Below are 16,596 nucleotides of genomic sequence, written 5' to 3'. Positions count from 1 at the left end.
CCCGCTTTCTATTCTTGTTCAGGTCATCTCGCTCTCAATTTCCTACTACCCTGCCATTCCTAACTGCGGGCATCGGCAGACCAGATTAGATCTTCTTGCTCTTGACGAGCTCTGTAATATAGGTCAGTCAACGCACGCGGCTAGGCCTCGGAACAGATCCGACGAAACAAGATATACATACGTTCAATCTCGGCAACAGCGCTGTCGAGGATCTGCTTCTGCGTCTTATCATCACGGATCGTCTGAGCAACCTTCTCGATCACGGTCTCAGTCAGGAGACGCTGCTCAGCCTCACGCTCTTGCGCCTCGAAGCGGACCCAGCTGTCGAGGACCGTCTTGACCTCGGCTGCGAGTTGTGTCTTTTGCTTCAACTCAAAAGCCTCCTTTTCGGCCTGGACGGTCTCTTTGGCAAGAGCGTAGAGGCCCTTCGTAGCATCAACAACGTCCTTCTTCTCGTCAACAGCATCAATACGAGTCTGGATGGCCTTCGTGTGGCCGGAGCGGGCCTCGTTCAGAATACCCGAGATTTTCTGCGGTTAGATATACGAAACAAGCAGACGTGTGTCTAGAACACACGCTCATGCGCGAACTGCCGTGTACGTACAGCGATCGTAGCGTCAGCCCAGTCCCTGTACGGTGTCGACACACTGCGTCCGAGAAGCGTAGCAAAGATCAAGAAACCGGCAAGAATGACCGTCTCGTCGTTAGCGACATACAACTCGTTTGACACGCCGAACGCTGTGAGACCGGCACCGAGGGTGACCCATGTCGTCTTGGAAATGAGGCTGTTGCCTGGAAGAGAGTCAATGATAGAGGATGCCTTGGCCTCGGGCGATGGCTCTAATAGAGTGAGAGTGGTTAGTCGATATCCTTTGGGGCGGAAAGGCACATGGCGCGCGGACCAAACCGATCGGCCGTGCATGTGTGTGGGTGTGGTGGCGAAACGTACTGTCAGAGTAGAAACGTGCTCTGCAGATGGATGGGTGGGATCGGAAACCAAAACATGTGGCACCGATGCGACCCTCTCGTGTTAGCATGTTGATCTGGCCGCAAGAGCAATGATTGATTTGTCAAATACGTACGGCGTCTTCATCACAGCAGGCAGCACGGCTGCCGGGCGCGGAACCGACGCAGCAAGAGAGTGGCGAGTCGCGGCTGATTGTGAATGTCAGCATCTGCCCTACGTAAATCAGGGACTCGAGGACATACCTTGCGCACTGCGGGAAACAATCCGGAACACCATGATTTTGGCAGCTAGACAAAATCCAACTTTGGCGGAGAGGCCCGAGTGTGGACACTAGCAGCAGCTACAGGCTTTCCGACCGGCCGCGCCGACTATTGCCACGGAGCAGGCCGGGCACTGGCCCGCTGGCACACGACACGTGATCATCACGTGATCAAGTAAGATGGGCGCGAGCGAGCCAAGAACGAACGGTTGTGTTGAAGGTGAGTGGATGGGCGTGCGAGACCTGGCTGAGATATGGTGGAGAACCCTACGTCGACTATCTGCGACATCGGATCTGGGGTAGCGAGAGACCAGGGTTTTTATTGGGAACTAGAAACTTGCTTGATCTTCACGCAGGCTGGGAGTGCTTTTTGACGAGCTCGTATAGACTACAACCTGCGTGTCGATTGTTGTGATTGTATGGCATGTATGTGAGAAAGAGACAGAGAAAGAGAAAGGAAGACCTGAACTGACATGCATAGGGCGTACCACATATCAGCGAAGCTATGGTCGCAAATTAATCGGTTTGCAGCATTCCCACCGACAGGTGTGTCGCTTCGACAAATGGTGATTTTCGGGCGGAATGCCAATCCTGGAACCCTGTTGCTCGCAAGCTCGTTCTTGATGGGTGCGTAAAAGTGTGGGCTTGTCTGACAAAGCATGGGATGGTACTGACCATCATAAAAGAGGAATTGCCTGTGCGATTCGCGCATCGAGTGAAGGATTTACAGGAGCTACCTGGAAATTTGTCTGATATGCCATCCATCATCAAGGTCAAGAACTGGTACGCGCAGTCATTTGATGAACTCGTGTCGTTCCCTCAGCCACACTTGCCTGACTCGCTTCAACGGAAGCTACTCAAGTCGACTGTGTCGGACACGCTGGAACCAGCGCCAGCGACACCCAACCCAAGTCTGGAGGAAAACGCGTTGTTGGATGACGGTGTATCGAAAACTCATCTGATTGCGAATAGCAAACGGGCGGAGCATTCGCCAATGCGGCGACGGCCAACACTGAACTATGGGACGCAGACCCGGCTGGATGGCATTGACTGGCCAGCGGATGTGATTGAGTTCAACAACCGATTTACGCGGTGTCTCGAGCGTATCAAGCACCGGCACGACGGCGTAGTCACGACGATTGCACAAGGTGTACTGGAGTACAAGCGTGCAAAGAAGAATAGCACGAATCAAGCAGATTTACAAGTGTTCTTGGACCGTTTCTACATGTCTCGCATAGGTATTCGCATGCTGATTGGACAACACATTGCGTTGGGCCGTGCGTGTATGGCACCCAAGAAAAGTGCGCTCAATTATCTCTCTGCGCAAGCGACAAAAGGCGCATTGAGTGATGTGAGTGGGAGCGAGCCTGAGGAGTATGTCGGAGTAATTTGCACAAACACGAATGTCGGGGCTGTGGCGCATGAAGCTATTGAGAATTCGCGCTTCGTGTGTGAAGAGCATTATGGCTTGTTCCGTGCACCCCCAGTCCAGCTTGTATGTCCAAAGAACTTGACATTCATGTACGTGCCAAGTCACTTGAACCACATGCTGTTTGAGCTGCTGAAAAATTCGCTGCGTGCGGTGGTAGAACGATACGGCGTTGAAAATGAGGACCATTTCCCACCGATCAAGGTGATTGTCGTTGAGGGCAAAGAGGATATCACGATCAAGATCAGCGACGAAGGTGGTGGCATTCCCCGCAGTGAAGTCCCGCAGGCGTGGACGTATATGTATACCACCGCGCGTTCGGAAGACTTGGACCCAGATTTCCATTCGTCCGACTTCCAGGCGCCCATGGCTGGCTTTGGTTACGGTCTTCCGCTGGCTCGTTTGGTACGTTGCTGTGCTGTCAACGCCCTACTCTCTCTCTCTCTCTCTCTCCTACTAACACGTATTTACCTAGTATGCACGCTATTTTGGCGGCGATCTACGACTGATCTCGATGGAAGGGTACGTATGTACGTGGGCAGCGCTTGCATGTGTTTGTTCATGCTTGCTTGCGCTACCCGTGTTTGATGGAACACGTATTAACGGAGGCTTTTTGTCTGTACAGCTATGGCACAGATGTCTATCTGCATCTCAACCGGCTCTCCAGTAGCAGTGAACCACTTCCGTAGTGTATCATGTACATCATGCACGAACCACATGCGTCATGGGCACGCCATTCAATGTCGTCTGCTCAGACGACATGGAATAGTTGCCGGTGGGTGTCGGCATATTTGACGATGCGAAAGGAGGCGCTCCCGTGCCAGTACTAGCACTCGCACCAGCACCAGAGTCTGCTGCCGATGCATGACCCGGCGCTCCAACTCCAGCCGCTCCCCCGGCAGCTGAAGGGCGTGCCGGAATCGGAGCTTCGTACTCTGCGTTCTGGGGCGCGCGCCGTGACATGTCCATCGTGTCGACGTACATGCCATCGTAGGCGCCGGCAGGCGGAGGAAGAGGACCGTGCTCGAAATGGCCTCTGTGGGCACCTGCAGGAGGAGGAGGAAGAGGCCCATAATAGCCCATATGTTCAGCCCCTGGAGGCATAGCTGCCTCACTTCCTCCTGTTGCATACGACGACGACGACAGCGGTGCTGGCACATACAGCTCGTGTGCTGCTGCTGGTGGCACTTCATCCACACGCAAGTAACCGGGCGGCGGCATGGGTACAGGTCGTATGCCCATTTGCTCCATATCAAGCCAGGCATCATATTCATCAAGTCCACGCACATCAGGGTATGCGACAAAGTTGCGCACGTCACGCAGGGATGCCTCGCTTTTCATATACAAATCTGGCATCTGGCGTGTGCGCCGCGAATAGGCAGGTGGCTTGTAAGCAAACTCAGCCTCAAATGGCTGATGCCGTCGTGCTGGCTGTGGTGCATCGAGCATGCGCTTCTCACGCTCCAACTTGCGTCGCTTCCGGTCGGTCTGCGACATCATTTCGCGTCGAATCGACGCGGCTCGATCACGCCAATTGACCCACGCTATTTTCTCTTCTGTTTTCTCCAAGTGTTCATACTCTTGTTCCTGCAGACGCAACCATACATCTAAGCATGCCAGGCGTTTTTCTTTGCGTGTGTCGATAAGCGTGTGCAAAATGCGCAGCTCGGGGTGCGTCCCTTGCTGGATCATGTCCGCTTCGCGCTCCAGCTCCTCTAAGCGCTCAGTATACAACCGCTGTCGAAGCATTACGAAACCCAACTCGATACGAGTCAGCTGATCCAGGGCTTCTTGCCGATGTAGGGATGTCTCTTCTTCGTTCTCAGCAGCATCTACAGAGTGAGCACTTGTACTGCCTCTTCCCTTTGAGGGCGTCGTCATTACAGCATCCTCTTTCTCGTTCGTCCTTGTTGCCTTCTTTCTTCTCTGTTCCGTCCGCTCACTGTCCCCCTCACCCACTGTGTCGGCTCTAGAGTCGTCTTCACCAGGTTCTTGCTTCGTTTGGTCTTGTCCTTTCCGAGACGTGCGTTGCTCCAGTCGCTCATCGACGTCCATGTTTTCGGTATCCTCTTCTCCGGTTTCCTCCTGCATCCGTCCTAGTGCTTCCTCGCTTCTGTCTTCGTCGGCACCGTTGTCGTCCTCCTTCCCGGACGCTGTCTCATCCTGGTCGGGAGCCTTTGTTGCATCCACAGCATCCTCTGAATCTGCCGTCGGACTTCCCTGCCGACTAGTCGCTGCCGAAGGCGGATTGGAACTGTCCACATCTTGGTCCACCAGCAAGCTGGGTGCACCACCAGTCGCCGCGGCGCGGCGCTTGCCCATAGCGGCGATCACCGCGCGGTGCAGCGACTGTGTCTTGCGTTGTGGTGATGCGTGCATGTCCATTGCCACGTCATCGATGCGATCATGCACTTGTGTGAAAGGCGTTCTCGGCGCTGTATCATCATGGCCATCGTCATCCTCATCGTCGTTGTTGTTGTTGTCGTCGTCAGCCTCGACATTCTTGTCGAAGGCATCTGCATCTGCACCGTCATTGGTAACTGGGCGTGCATATGTATTCTCTTCCTGCTCAACTACCTCGTCCTGCGAGGCATGCGTTTCGAGCGCACCTGCATCATTCGTGCGTGTGTATGCGGTATCATTCTGTGCCATGTCACCTGCTGAAGCTGCTAGTTCGGCAAGTCCGTCTAGCGCACTGCATTTTAGACCAGTCGCGCTCGGCTTTTGCGTCAAGTCCCATGACTCTGCGGAACTGGCGAGTGGTGGCGCATCCTCGTGTGCGCCATGATCTTGTGTTTCTGTCGGTTGTGGCGTCGCTCGCTCTGACTCATGCGTCAGATCACTTTCACTCCCAAAATTGCCAGAGGGAGTCACGGTTTCCCCTGTATCTGCCTGGTGCACATCGTCTACGACCGCACCATGAAGCGTTGGCGATCCTTCTGCAGCAGGTGCTGGACTTGCACGTACATGCATTGCCTCCTGCTGCGTAAGCGTTCCGTCGAGACTTGGATCATCGTTCGTCAATGGCTCTGTCTCGGCATCCGACGACAAAGGCGAAGTATTCTGCTGCTCTGTCGGCTCCTGCTCCTGTTGTGGCTGGTCTGTCTGTCCACGCTGCTCGAACTCGTCTCTGCCCTCGTTCAACATGACTCATGCGTTTCCTAGTACGCCAAAGAAAGCACAGGACACGCAATGTAGGTTGCGTGGGATCGCTCGGCTCGTCCGCCTACCACGCGCGGTATGACAAACACTCAACGATCGGCCAACAGCCACTTCGACCTGTTCGCAAGCAAGATCCAGCTATAAACCCGCGTGTCGTTGTTGCGGTTGCCCACGCAGCAACATACAATGCTCAAAACGCGGTGTGCTTACACATGCACAGTCATCAAGGCATGGGGCCAGTGAGTGGAGGTGTGCAAAGCGACGCTTGTTGGTAGGCGGACAGCAGCAGCCACAGTCAAGTTCGGCTCATGTGCTTACGCAAGGCGGTCTTGTATTACCTATTTTTTTTCTCTCGTTGTCGTTAGCTGCGCGAACCAAGAATGAGCTTGACGGACACTCAACTCGACGACGTCCTTTGGAGTGCGCGTGCTGGCGATGTAGAGGCATGGAATGAGATCATAAACCAAGTCGATATACACGTAGCGCTATCCGCATCAAATGATATGGGCAACTCTGCGCTACACTACGCTGCTGCGAATGGTCACCTTGACTTGTTGCAACAAGTGCTGCCGGAAACCAATTTGGACATGCTGCTTTCACGGAACGAGGCAGGAAACACACCCTTACATTGGGCAGCATTTAATGGACATCTTGAAGTGGCAGAAAGTCTCGTGGATCGTATTGAGGCTCTTGAGACGCAAGACGAGCCGTCAGCGCGTCGACTACGCGAGCAAGAGGATCGTCGTGAGCATGAACGTCATGCTGAAAAGAACAAAGATACAGAGGGAGAGTCGGAAGATGCACGCAAAGCAGAACTTGCACATCATGACGAATTGCAGAGCGAACGTGCACTATGGGATGTTCGGAACAAGGCTGGTCGCGGACCCATGTCTGAAGCACAAATGTCGGATCGGGAGGATGTTGTACAGATGCTTCTCCGGCATTTGTCCGGTGAAAAAAGAACCCAAAATAGCACTGACGCTGGATCCGCGTCAGAGTCAGCTCCAACGGTCGACGTTGAATCACGCACAGGGAAGTTGAGCGTGTCTGATACGTAGGATGTATAGTGACTTGAAATAAACGCCATAAGTGCACGGACATAGTCTCATGCCGGAAAGCAACCAGCGGTTTTGTTTTCTGGCGCACGATTTCCCGCACGTTCGTTGCACCGTGCCTTCGGTGAACAGCCTGGTCTTCATGGAAGTTCATGTTCCCCTCCACCGTGTGCCTGCTAGTTGCTACTGAAACTGGTCGAGCCCAAGTCTATCTATAATCACGCTGTGGCGAATCAGGAATCTGATCCACAAATATGCTTGCAGCCACACACTTTCTTAGGTCTGCAACAAACCGTATTTCTGCCTGTTCGCGCTGCTCAGCACATTGGTGATGAAATCGGAGGCATGGATGAGCCCGATTCCCTTATCGACGCATCCAGGGCACTCTAGATCGTCTATGTCATCGCGAGTGTCATGGCTCTTCTTTCTAGTGTTCGTATCTGTTGCGTGCATGCTTGTCAACTTGCCCGTCGTGCGTATGTCGCGTCACTTGGAGCGACTGCACGCCTATGTACAAGGCGGAGTTCCTGCCAAAAATGTGCCAGCTTCATACAAACTCCACGCACAGCAGCAGTGCCGCTACGCGAGGGCGCGTGCTGGCGCCCCGCCAAACTTTCACAAACGTGCAGTAAACGATCGGCGCGTCCCTGGGGCACCGCGCACGGTGATTCGGAATGCAACCTTGTTTGATGGCGAGCGTATCCTGCCGCATCATGATGTGTTTCTGTCAGACGGCCTGATCCAGTTTGTCGAACCTACCAATTTGCAAGTCCCGGTGCCCCGTGATACTGAGACTGATCACATCGATGCGGCTGGGCGTTGGCTTACACCTGGCATCATCGATTTGCATACGCATCTAGGCGTGTTTGGGATGCCTGTTCTTCCTACGCATATGGATGGCAACTCGACAGAGCCCTGTTCGTCCTATGGTACGCAGTATTGATGGGTTCAACGAGCATGATCTCTCCCTGCAAAGTACCCTGGCCGGCGGGATCACCACAGCTCTTGTGCTTCCTGGCTCCCTTAACAACATTGGTGGTCATGCCGTGCCCATCAAGCTCGGCTCTCTTGCCGGTCGAGCACCATCGTCACGCGTGATTGACTCGCCACGAGCACTTACCATGCCTGGCGAGGCGAATGTGGATGACCGCGACGACATGTACATGGCCGCGTCCGGCATGCATCGTCCAGATGCAAGCACGTCGTTTCGACACATGAAAATGGCATGCGGTGAAAATGCATTGAAGTACAATCTCGTACGTATGGATGAGGCTTGGAATTTCCGCGCCTCATTCGAGAAAGCACAACAGCTGCGCGAGAAGCAGGATGATTTTTGCACCGCTCTCGATCTGGGTCTTTTGGACCACGCGCCGCCGGAAGCGCTGCATTTTCCCAATGATCTTGAACTCGACATTCTTGTCGACGTCTTGCGTGGACGAACGAAAGTTCATACGCACTGCTATACAATGAATGACCTTGACTCGTTTGTACGTCACGCGAACTAGTTTGGATTCCCTATTGCGGCATTTCACCATGCGCACGAAACGTACCTCGTGCCTTCCTTGCTCCATGCAGCTCCTGGTGGTGCCCCAGCCGTTGCGATCTTTTCGACCAACGCGTACTACAAGTACGAGTCGTACTTTGGAACGCCATTCCTCGCTGACCTGCTCAAGGCGCACAACATCACGCCTATCTTCAAAAGTGACCACCCTGTAACTGATTCCCGTCGTCTTGTAAATCAGGCCGCGCAAGCACATCACTATGGCCTCGATGCTCTCGATGCTCTTCGCGGTGTCACGTCTGAGCCAGCGCGCGTATTGGGTCTTGATTATCGCGTAGGCTATATTGCCCCTCGCATGGATGCAGATGTTGTCTTGTGGGATCGCCACCCGCTGCAGCTTGGTGCTACGCCCGTCGTTGTGTATGTGGATGGTGTGTCGCAGCTCTCACAGCATTCGTCTACCGAGCATGAATCAGGCGCTGATATTCATGGTCGCAAGCCCGCATCAGCACCGCCCTCTGCCGACTTTTCATACGAACGCATGCGTGTGCTGAATGAGACAGATGCCATTGTCCAGTCTGCGTCGCCTCCGTTCCCCGAGCCGATCGCACATACCTCGTCTGTTGTGCTGACCAATGTGTCGCGCATTTTCCAGCGCAAGAATGGCACTATTCAGACACTTGATCTTGCTCGTGGCTCCCTCGTGTACGATGATGGGAAGATCACTTGTATTGGTGCTCGGCCCAGCGATTGCGCAACTCACGTACCTGCCCACGCCCATCAGGTCGACCTGCATGGTGGTATGATTCTTCCTGGCCTAACGGCGTACGGCAGCACACTCGGCCTGTCAGACATCCCCAGCGAAACAGATGCCTCAAGTGGCGACGATGTATCGATGTTGACACACCACTTGCGTCCTGATCTTGCGCGCCCTGTTCCGCGGGCTGAAGACAGTCTTATGTTCGACGGCCATGCGCTCCTGCGTGCGCATGCCTCCGGCATCACGACGGCTGTCAGTGCGCCGGCCGTACGCGGTATGTTCGGTGGTGTGTCTGCTCATTTTGATACTGGCGCACATTCTGTGCTGGACAAGCTGAGTGTACGTGCATCCGATGTGGCATTGCATGTCTCGCTCACGCCTCCATCATCCTCTTTTTCAAGTGACGGCCGCGACAACACAGGCTATACAGCTTCGATGGCAACGCAGTTGGCTCTCTTGCGCAGCATGATATCGGAGCCCACGACCATGGAATGGCGTCGCGTCGCGAACGGTGAATGGCCATTGGTCGTCAAGGCAGATGCATATGGCACCGTTGCCAAGCTCATCTTACTCAAGCGAGCATTCCCACAGGTGCGTCTGGTCATTGATTCGGCTGGTGCTTTGCATGGAGTGGCTGCTCAGCTCGCTGAAGCAAACATCCCGGTCTTGATGCCTGCCAAGGTTTGGATGTATAGTTGGGAGCAAAGACATCGGCTTATGGGTCCTCCACTCACTCGTGATACGGAACTCGGCGTCTTGCTCCGTCATGGCGTCCAAGTGGGCATTCGAATTCAAGAGGCTTGGGAAGCAGCAAACTTACTATGGGATACCGTGTGGGCTGCCCAGGAAGCGCACATGGGCAGTGCATCTGACATACTTGCCCTTGTAACAACAAAGTACGTGTGAGCCAAACATATGTACAGACGAGCTGACCATCCCACCCAGTATCGAACACATGCTAGGGCTCAACACATCTGAGACCACTGACTTTGTTGCATTCGATGTACGTCTTCATCTACATATGTCCATGTGCGGCATACTTACTCACAGCGTGATCCTTTTTCATACGGTGCCAAGGTTCTTGCGATTGGCACGGCTCGCTCATGCGAGCTATTCGCCTAGATACTACATCAAGGTAAACAATTCTTTTGTTCTTTGCCTGCCCGGCATTTTGCTTGGCTTCACTGTCCCTCCCACTAACTCAAAGCCAATACTGCTAACCAATTTTAGAAACATCCCATCTGTGCTGTAGAATATATCATGTTGATTTTTTTATACCATTCTCAACGCTCTACGTAAATATAAATAGAAACCACGCCGAGCAAATGGTAATACAATCAGTACATTGTGGGAAAATGTGCCACGGAAGACTTGCGAGAGAGCGTGTGTGAGCTCAAAAAACAAAGTAAAAGCATCATGAGGACAAGAGATCCAACATGCCTGATCATGCAGCTGCATGTGTACTCTCCACCATCAATCCTCTCCAGACACTCATCAACCACAATCCACGCTCCAACTCTTGCAACAGAGATTTTAAATGTACGTGTCGTATGGCTGCGGGGCAAGCGTCACTGGCTTGTTCTCACCCACTGTGATGGTGTGTTCAGCTCGTGGCTGAGCTGGCTGGCGCTTCAAGAAAACGTGCTCGCCCTTCTCCTTCGCCGCATGCTTAGCAGCAGCGTTCGCCTTGACACGGTTCACAAAGTTGTCACGGCACTTCGAGTGGCGAACGTGCTCAACCCGCACACTCACACGCTTCTCAATCTTACGGTTTCCGACCGTCTTGTGCACAATGACACCAACAGCACGTGGGAACACACTGTACACCACGCCCGTGCGGCCTTGGTAATACTTGTGTGGCATACCCTTTTGCTCACCAGAGTCGGCCACAATGTCCACAATATCGCCCGAGTGGAATGGACGCAAGTAACGGCTCAGCTGCACCTGTCCATGCTTGCGGAACTGCTTGGCAAACATGTGCCGAGTGCGCGCCCTGTAACCATAGCTGTGAGGCATCTTGACAAGTTCGTGTTAGGGAGGACAAGGGTGTGGACGAACTTACTTTCTTGCATCCACAACCAGTAGCAGTCTGCAGCCACTTGATCTCGCTCCTCCGCCTGAAACTATAATAGTCACGTGATAATTTCGACAGACACACCTGATCGTCTGGCACCGCAGGGCGAAGAAGAGTCTGGCGCGTCCACATCCGTTTCCATCGTAACGCCTCACCAAGATGCCGACTGCGACTCGCCATTGCAAGGGTGCCCCTCGTAACCACAGTAAGACGTACAAGGTTCCCCGTCGTCCTTTCGAGTCGCCTCGTCTGGATGCCGAGCTGAAGCTTGCCGGTGAGTACGGTCTCAAGAACAAGAAGGAAATCTGGCGCATTGCCTTGACTCTTTCCAAAATTCGTCGTGCTGCTCGTGAGCTTCTTAAGCTCGACGAGAAGGACCCGAAGCGTCTCTTTGAGGGCAATGCCATTATTCGCCGTCTCATCCGCATTGGTGTGCTCGATGAGTCGCGCATGAAGCTCGATTACGTGCTGGCTTTGAAAATTGAGGACTTCCTTGAACGCCGCCTACAGACGCAGGTGTACAAGAGCGGTCTTGCTCGCAGCATTCACCACGCGCGTGTGCTAATCTTCCAGCGTCACATCCGCGTGGGCAAGCAGATCGTGACGTCGCCCTCATTCATCGTTCGTCTCGAGTCGCAGAAGCACATTGACTTCGCCCTCAACTCGCCCTATGCTGGTGCTCGTCCAGGCCGTGTTAAGCGCAAGCGCACGAAGGCTGCTGAGGAGGCCGCTGGCGGTGACGAAGAGGGTGGCGAGGAAGAAGAGTAAGAGGCCAATTGACGTATTCCTCCTCGTTCTATCGGTTCCTATTTACCCCGAAAGATACATCACACACACACAAACTTCTGGTGTTGTCGCCCACCGCCCTACGTCGGTTATAGTGTATGATTGGAACTTAGGATCCTTTATTGGACTCCCTAGTTCACTCTTCTTTGTTGCTAGAGTAGCGACAGTCTCCAAAAATGCTATCAATGAGAGAAGCCTGCCTATCTTTGTGCGCTCGGGATGAAATTGGGGGAGGGATAGGAATTGTCAGATACGTTCCTTTCCCGACTCCGTTAGATTCATATACTCACGAGCTGTCGAATTGTTAAGTAAACCAACTAGCGGTGCAAGTAGGGGAGGGAGAGAGAGAGAGAGGCAAGGGTATGTGCGAATTTGCATTTGAGCCAGCTGTTTCGTAGAGAATGTTCTAGCGTCTCGCGTCTTTCAACCGCGACTTGAAGCGGTTCAATCTGTTCGACGATATAGTCAGTTTTGAATGACGCACCGGCATGACGCCTTTGCCGCACATACCTTTGATAGTTCGCCAGGCGCGTTTGATGCTCATGATCGTTGGTGCTACCAGCCACGCGATTCCGGGGAGCAACCTGGAATCCTGTCGTCACAGATTGTGGAATGCCAACATGACGTCGGTTTTTGTTCGCCACAAAGGCCGATTCATGCAAGTGATTTGATGGGTTGACAGGCGAATTCTGATGCCACTCAGCCTGTGCCACTTGACGATCGCGATATGATGCCGAACGTTTCAAGATTGGCCGTGTCCACACTTCCACTAGATGCTCTGCTGTGCGGCGAATGGATGGCTCGACTCGCTTACAAAGTGTATAGAATACGACCACGCGACCAAGGCCACTCATTTTAAGACTGATTGTGTCAATGGTCATGGTCTCCAACACGCCAAATAACTCTTTTTGAACATTCAACGCCGGCAGACTGCGATCGGGAAGAGGCTCCAGCCATCGTTTCACACCTTCCAGTAAATTGTTGTCCATGATTGCTTGTTGGAGATGCGTCCTGCGTGGTGAGAATCCCGAAACACACATACACTTACTTTTGTAATGTGCTTACGACACGCGGGAGAAGACGTAACTTGGACGTAGCTGGTTGCCTATACCGGTTCGCTTCTTCGTCTTCGTCCGCGGCTACAAGCATCTCAGAACGCAAAGCAGATACCTCCTCATCGGCCATCATCTCCAAGTCATCTTCGCCTGTCTTACGCCGACGTGTGTTTCGACGCTTATTTGACTTCAATGCTGCCTCAATTCTTGCTTCCACTTGGGCGCGAATTAACGCTTTGCCAGTCAACGGCGCTTCTTCTTCCTCTTCTTGTATCTCTTGCTCTCCGACGCCAGAATCTTTTTCCAGATTATGCTCATTATACTTCTTTTTTAGTCGCTTAGGCTCAGATTGGATCATGTCTTCTGTTACCTCTCGCCGCGGAATGCTCGGGAGATGGTCATCGGCATCGTCGTGGCTATTATCTCGTGGCTGTTTGGTCTGCTCAGGCACCTGATGTTCCTTTGAGATACCCACTTCCTCATCTGACTCCGCCCCGAAAATATCTGCGTGTTCCTATGTCGCTGTTAGAAAAATTACAGCACCAACAGTACGTACAGGATCTTCCGCTGCCATCTTGTGGAATACCACAATCGCAACAATCCTTGCAGTACATCCGATGGGTATGTCTGAGATTGTTACTCCACGTGGTACACACCTCCATAGAAGGCATACTGTTCGGCCTGCAGCACATGAGATTTATGTTGTTTGGCCTCACGAACTCACATCGTGGGAGGGTTTTCACCGCGGCCGACGTTATAGCACGCCTGGCTAGGAACACGTGCCGATCCGTCGAGACGACAAGTGCTTGGTTAGTTTGGCAGAAACAATGTCGAGCTACTCTGCAACTGGCGCAACTCTAGGGCATGGGTCCAGCGGCTCTAATGAGACCGGAGGTCGCGGTGTTCCAGATTATAACTTGTCGGGTGTGCTCCATTTTTTGCAGAGTGAATGGCGTCGTTACGAACATGAAAGAAATGCATGGAGCATTGAAAGAGCTGAGCTTCGAGCGCGCATCGCTCTGCTTGAAGGTGAACGCAGAAGCGTGGAAAACCTGAAGACCGATTTGTTGCGCCGGATCAAAATGCTTGAGTACGCGTTGCGTCAAGAACGGATGAAAGGGACTCAAAATAGTGTTTCCGTCCCGGGAAATTCAATTTCCACAATCACTTCTCGGGTACAGAACGAGCGTAGTCAAAGTGGTGGGCCTCACTCGGCTTTGTACGAGGATGGACAAGACATGATTAAACAGCTCTCTTCGTCCAACAATGTGAAAGTACCGCTCGGTGTGAAGGATGCAAAAGGTCGCGCTAAGAGTCGTGCGTACTTACAACAGTGTCTTCAGGAAATCGCGTATCTTACCAGCAATGTCACACTTAATCCTATCGCGAATCAGTCCGACACAACCGACGCGAAGGGCGAAGCTTCTCACCCATCGCGGCCCCTTTTTCATATACCTGGTGCAGAGTCGTCAACTGAAAATAAAAACAATAGCAACAGCAACCATCAAATTCAGGACCTTCACACCAACAACTTCAACCAGCAAAAAGACACTCACGACTACAGGTATTCTTACGATGTCTCTCAAACACATGGTGGCCAGTCTAGCACAAGCGCTGTGAAGTCTGCTATTTCTTTGAACCCATCAGTTGACAACTGCGCGCAAAAACTGCCAGAGTCGGTTCAAGAATGCAAGCCGAATTTAACGCCAACACTCGACCGAACTATTGACTCCTCAACTGAAAAACTCGCAACTATTCCTGACGTACAGCTATGGAATCCGCGGGGTACCATCATGGCCCACTTTGATTCTGTGCGCTCTCTGGCGTATGACTCATTTGGTCATGGTCTTTTCACAGCTTCTGACGACTGCACAATCAAGTACTGGCATCTCTTGTCGACCGAGTCATCGGAAGGTGCCTCTGATGATCCTGTGGTCGAGCAGCTAACGACTATGCGTGGTCATGAAGCGCCCGTTACTTGCCTGGTATGTTCAAGGAAACTCAATGTTCTCTTTAGTGGTAGTCAAGATACGACTATTCGTCAATGGATCCTGCCAAATGATACACCGACAAAACATTCATCTGCACTTGATGCAATGGACCAGATAATATTGCCTGGGAACTCGGGCATCGTTTGGGATTTGGCACTTTTTCCGATGAACGCTCAAGAGGACTCGATACTTGCTTCCGTTTCGGCGGATGGTATGATTAGACTGTGGTCAACTGATGCGAAAGCATCGCCGCGCCTATTCCTCAGCTGGGACTACTTTGGCACTCAACCCAGCAAAGAAGCTGATGCTGAGCGCCAGTCTCTTACATGTTTACCTGTGCCTAAGTCTGTGACGAAGTGCTCGGCTGACCTCAAAGTATGCGTCGTGGCGTTCTCGAATGGCATCGTCAAGCTTTTCGAACTGGCATCTGGTCGTGAAGTAAGGCGATTCAATCCGTCTCTTCCAACCTCTCAGGTCCGAGCTGTGGTGGGTCATCCAACTCTACCTCTCGTTGCTGCAGCGTACGAAGACAAATACATCCATCTGTATGATATACATACAGGCTCTTGCACTCTTTCTCTGCAAGCGCATGATCAAGGTGTCGCGTGCTTAGACATTGATCCTTCTGGTCTCACACTGGTAAGTGGCAGCCATGATGGCAAGGTTCGGTTCTGGGACTTGCTTAAGTCAAGTGAGTCTGGCTCAACCTCGGCGACTGCCTCTACTTCCAATACCGCTGCTTCTAATCAGGAGTATACAGCAGTTTGTTTCCAAGAACTCTCCCCTCATCAGATGAAACAGAATGAAGGCGTACTAAATGTGACATATCATCCTTCGATGCCATTTGTTGCAACCGCCGGAGCGGACGGCACTGTTCACATGTACGGATAAGCACAGTTACATTATAGAATACCAAAATGATTCAGTTGTGACCACAAGGCCGGAGGTTAGATGAAATAGGGATTATGGATAGGGCCAGTGCTGCCCTATAAGTTCGAGCATTTTCTGCCATTACAATCGAGCGGAGGTAATGCGTAGCAAAAACATAATTGTCTCGTAAGAGACACTCTTCTCTGATCATGATTGTCATCCTTACTGCAGGGACCATGCTAATCTTCTCTGTATCGTTCCAATTTTTTGATATGCTACCCGAAGGTGCAATCGAGCAATGATGGACCATCATCACAGTAGTCCAGATACTTCGCGTTTATGATGCCACTATTTTTTTGGCCGTTCGGAACCATAATTAGTCATACATGCCGGTGGTTTGAATGCGGTCTGAGATTCGGATGGTGGCACGTCGTTTTTTTTTTTTTTTTTTGGCCTCAAGCGAAGTAATCACCAGCAAGTAGCGTCTTCCGTTCTACCCTATCGACCTAGGATATATATACATATTTTTTTGCCGATACCAGAGTGATCGTGCCAAAGAAACCTGAAACCCCTCTCCCACACTTACGCGGGCTTGTATATACAGCTTAAACCTAACACCTTGCTGTGGAACATTACTCGCATTCCTTACTCATCAGACTCTGGCTGCAAGTGCATGGGCAGTGTTTG

At 52.3% G+C, this 16,596-nt stretch overlaps 10 protein-coding genes across 10 annotated transcripts; 5 read left to right on the top strand and 5 right to left on the bottom strand.

Moving 5' to 3' along the window:
- Nucleotides 1-85: 85 nt before the first annotated feature.
- On the bottom strand, nucleotides 86-1,243 carry MGL_2834 (uncharacterized protein; the record flags this gene model as incomplete). Its single annotated transcript, XM_001729796.1, has 6 exons — nucleotides 86-111; nucleotides 182-530; nucleotides 605-840; nucleotides 950-969; nucleotides 1,083-1,155; nucleotides 1,210-1,243. The coding sequence occupies 6 exons, from the start codon at nucleotides 1,241-1,243 to the stop codon at nucleotides 86-88; spliced, it is 738 nt and encodes a 245-aa protein (XP_001729848.1).
- Nucleotides 1,244-1,699: 456 nt separating this feature from the next.
- MGL_2833 (uncharacterized protein) lies at nucleotides 1,700-3,243 on the top strand (the record flags this gene model as incomplete). Its single annotated transcript, XM_001729795.1, has 4 exons — nucleotides 1,700-1,853; nucleotides 1,913-3,060; nucleotides 3,131-3,177; nucleotides 3,198-3,243. The coding sequence occupies 4 exons, from the start codon at nucleotides 1,700-1,702 to the stop codon at nucleotides 3,241-3,243; spliced, it is 1,395 nt and encodes a 464-aa protein (XP_001729847.1).
- A 114-nt stretch (nucleotides 3,244-3,357) lies between these two features.
- On the bottom strand, nucleotides 3,358-5,802 carry MGL_2832 (uncharacterized protein; the record flags this gene model as incomplete). Its single annotated transcript, XM_001729794.1, has 1 exon — nucleotides 3,358-5,802. The coding sequence occupies one exon, from the start codon at nucleotides 5,800-5,802 to the stop codon at nucleotides 3,358-3,360; it is 2,445 nt and encodes an 814-aa protein (XP_001729846.1).
- A 395-nt stretch (nucleotides 5,803-6,197) lies between these two features.
- MGL_2831 (uncharacterized protein) lies at nucleotides 6,198-6,875 on the top strand (the record flags this gene model as incomplete). Its single annotated transcript, XM_001729793.1, has 1 exon — nucleotides 6,198-6,875. The coding sequence occupies one exon, from the start codon at nucleotides 6,198-6,200 to the stop codon at nucleotides 6,873-6,875; it is 678 nt and encodes a 225-aa protein (XP_001729845.1).
- Nucleotides 6,876-7,993: 1,118 nt separating this feature from the next.
- Nucleotides 7,994-10,255, top strand: MGL_2830 (uncharacterized protein; the record flags this gene model as incomplete). Its single annotated transcript, XM_001729792.1, has 4 exons — nucleotides 7,994-8,128; nucleotides 8,378-10,029; nucleotides 10,079-10,136; nucleotides 10,184-10,255. The coding sequence occupies 4 exons, from the start codon at nucleotides 7,994-7,996 to the stop codon at nucleotides 10,253-10,255; spliced, it is 1,917 nt and encodes a 638-aa protein (XP_001729844.1).
- A 411-nt stretch (nucleotides 10,256-10,666) lies between these two features.
- Nucleotides 10,667-11,110, bottom strand: MGL_2829 (uncharacterized protein; the record flags this gene model as incomplete). Its single annotated transcript, XM_001729791.1, has 1 exon — nucleotides 10,667-11,110. One exon carries the CDS (start codon nucleotides 11,108-11,110, stop codon nucleotides 10,667-10,669), a length of 444 nt encoding a protein of 147 aa, XP_001729843.1.
- A 256-nt stretch (nucleotides 11,111-11,366) lies between these two features.
- On the top strand, nucleotides 11,367-11,975 carry MGL_2828 (uncharacterized protein; the record flags this gene model as incomplete). Its single annotated transcript, XM_001729790.1, has 1 exon — nucleotides 11,367-11,975. One exon carries the CDS (start codon nucleotides 11,367-11,369, stop codon nucleotides 11,973-11,975), a length of 609 nt encoding a protein of 202 aa, XP_001729842.1.
- Nucleotides 11,976-12,279: 304 nt separating this feature from the next.
- MGL_2827 (uncharacterized protein) lies at nucleotides 12,280-12,982 on the bottom strand (the record flags this gene model as incomplete). Its single annotated transcript, XM_001729789.1, has 2 exons — nucleotides 12,280-12,286; nucleotides 12,504-12,982. 2 exons carry the CDS (start codon nucleotides 12,980-12,982, stop codon nucleotides 12,280-12,282), a joined length of 486 nt encoding a protein of 161 aa, XP_001729841.1.
- Nucleotides 12,983-13,037: 55 nt separating this feature from the next.
- On the bottom strand, nucleotides 13,038-13,622 carry MGL_2826 (uncharacterized protein; the record flags this gene model as incomplete). Its single annotated transcript, XM_001729788.1, has 2 exons — nucleotides 13,038-13,562; nucleotides 13,605-13,622. 2 exons carry the CDS (start codon nucleotides 13,620-13,622, stop codon nucleotides 13,038-13,040), a joined length of 543 nt encoding a protein of 180 aa, XP_001729840.1.
- A 664-nt stretch (nucleotides 13,623-14,286) lies between these two features.
- MGL_2825 (uncharacterized protein) lies at nucleotides 14,287-15,930 on the top strand (the record flags this gene model as incomplete). Its single annotated transcript, XM_001729787.1, has 1 exon — nucleotides 14,287-15,930. The coding sequence occupies one exon, from the start codon at nucleotides 14,287-14,289 to the stop codon at nucleotides 15,928-15,930; it is 1,644 nt and encodes a 547-aa protein (XP_001729839.1).
- Between the last annotated feature and the right edge of the window lie 666 nt (nucleotides 15,931-16,596).

The sequence above is a fragment of the Malassezia globosa genome, assembly GCF_000181695.2.
Source record: "Malassezia globosa CBS 7966 chromosome Unknown mgl_sf_7.1, whole genome shotgun sequence".
In the NCBI taxonomy this organism is placed as follows: Eukaryota; Fungi; Basidiomycota; class Malasseziomycetes; order Malasseziales; family Malasseziaceae; genus Malassezia; species Malassezia globosa.
This window is presented reverse-complemented; position numbering and strand designations above follow the sequence as displayed.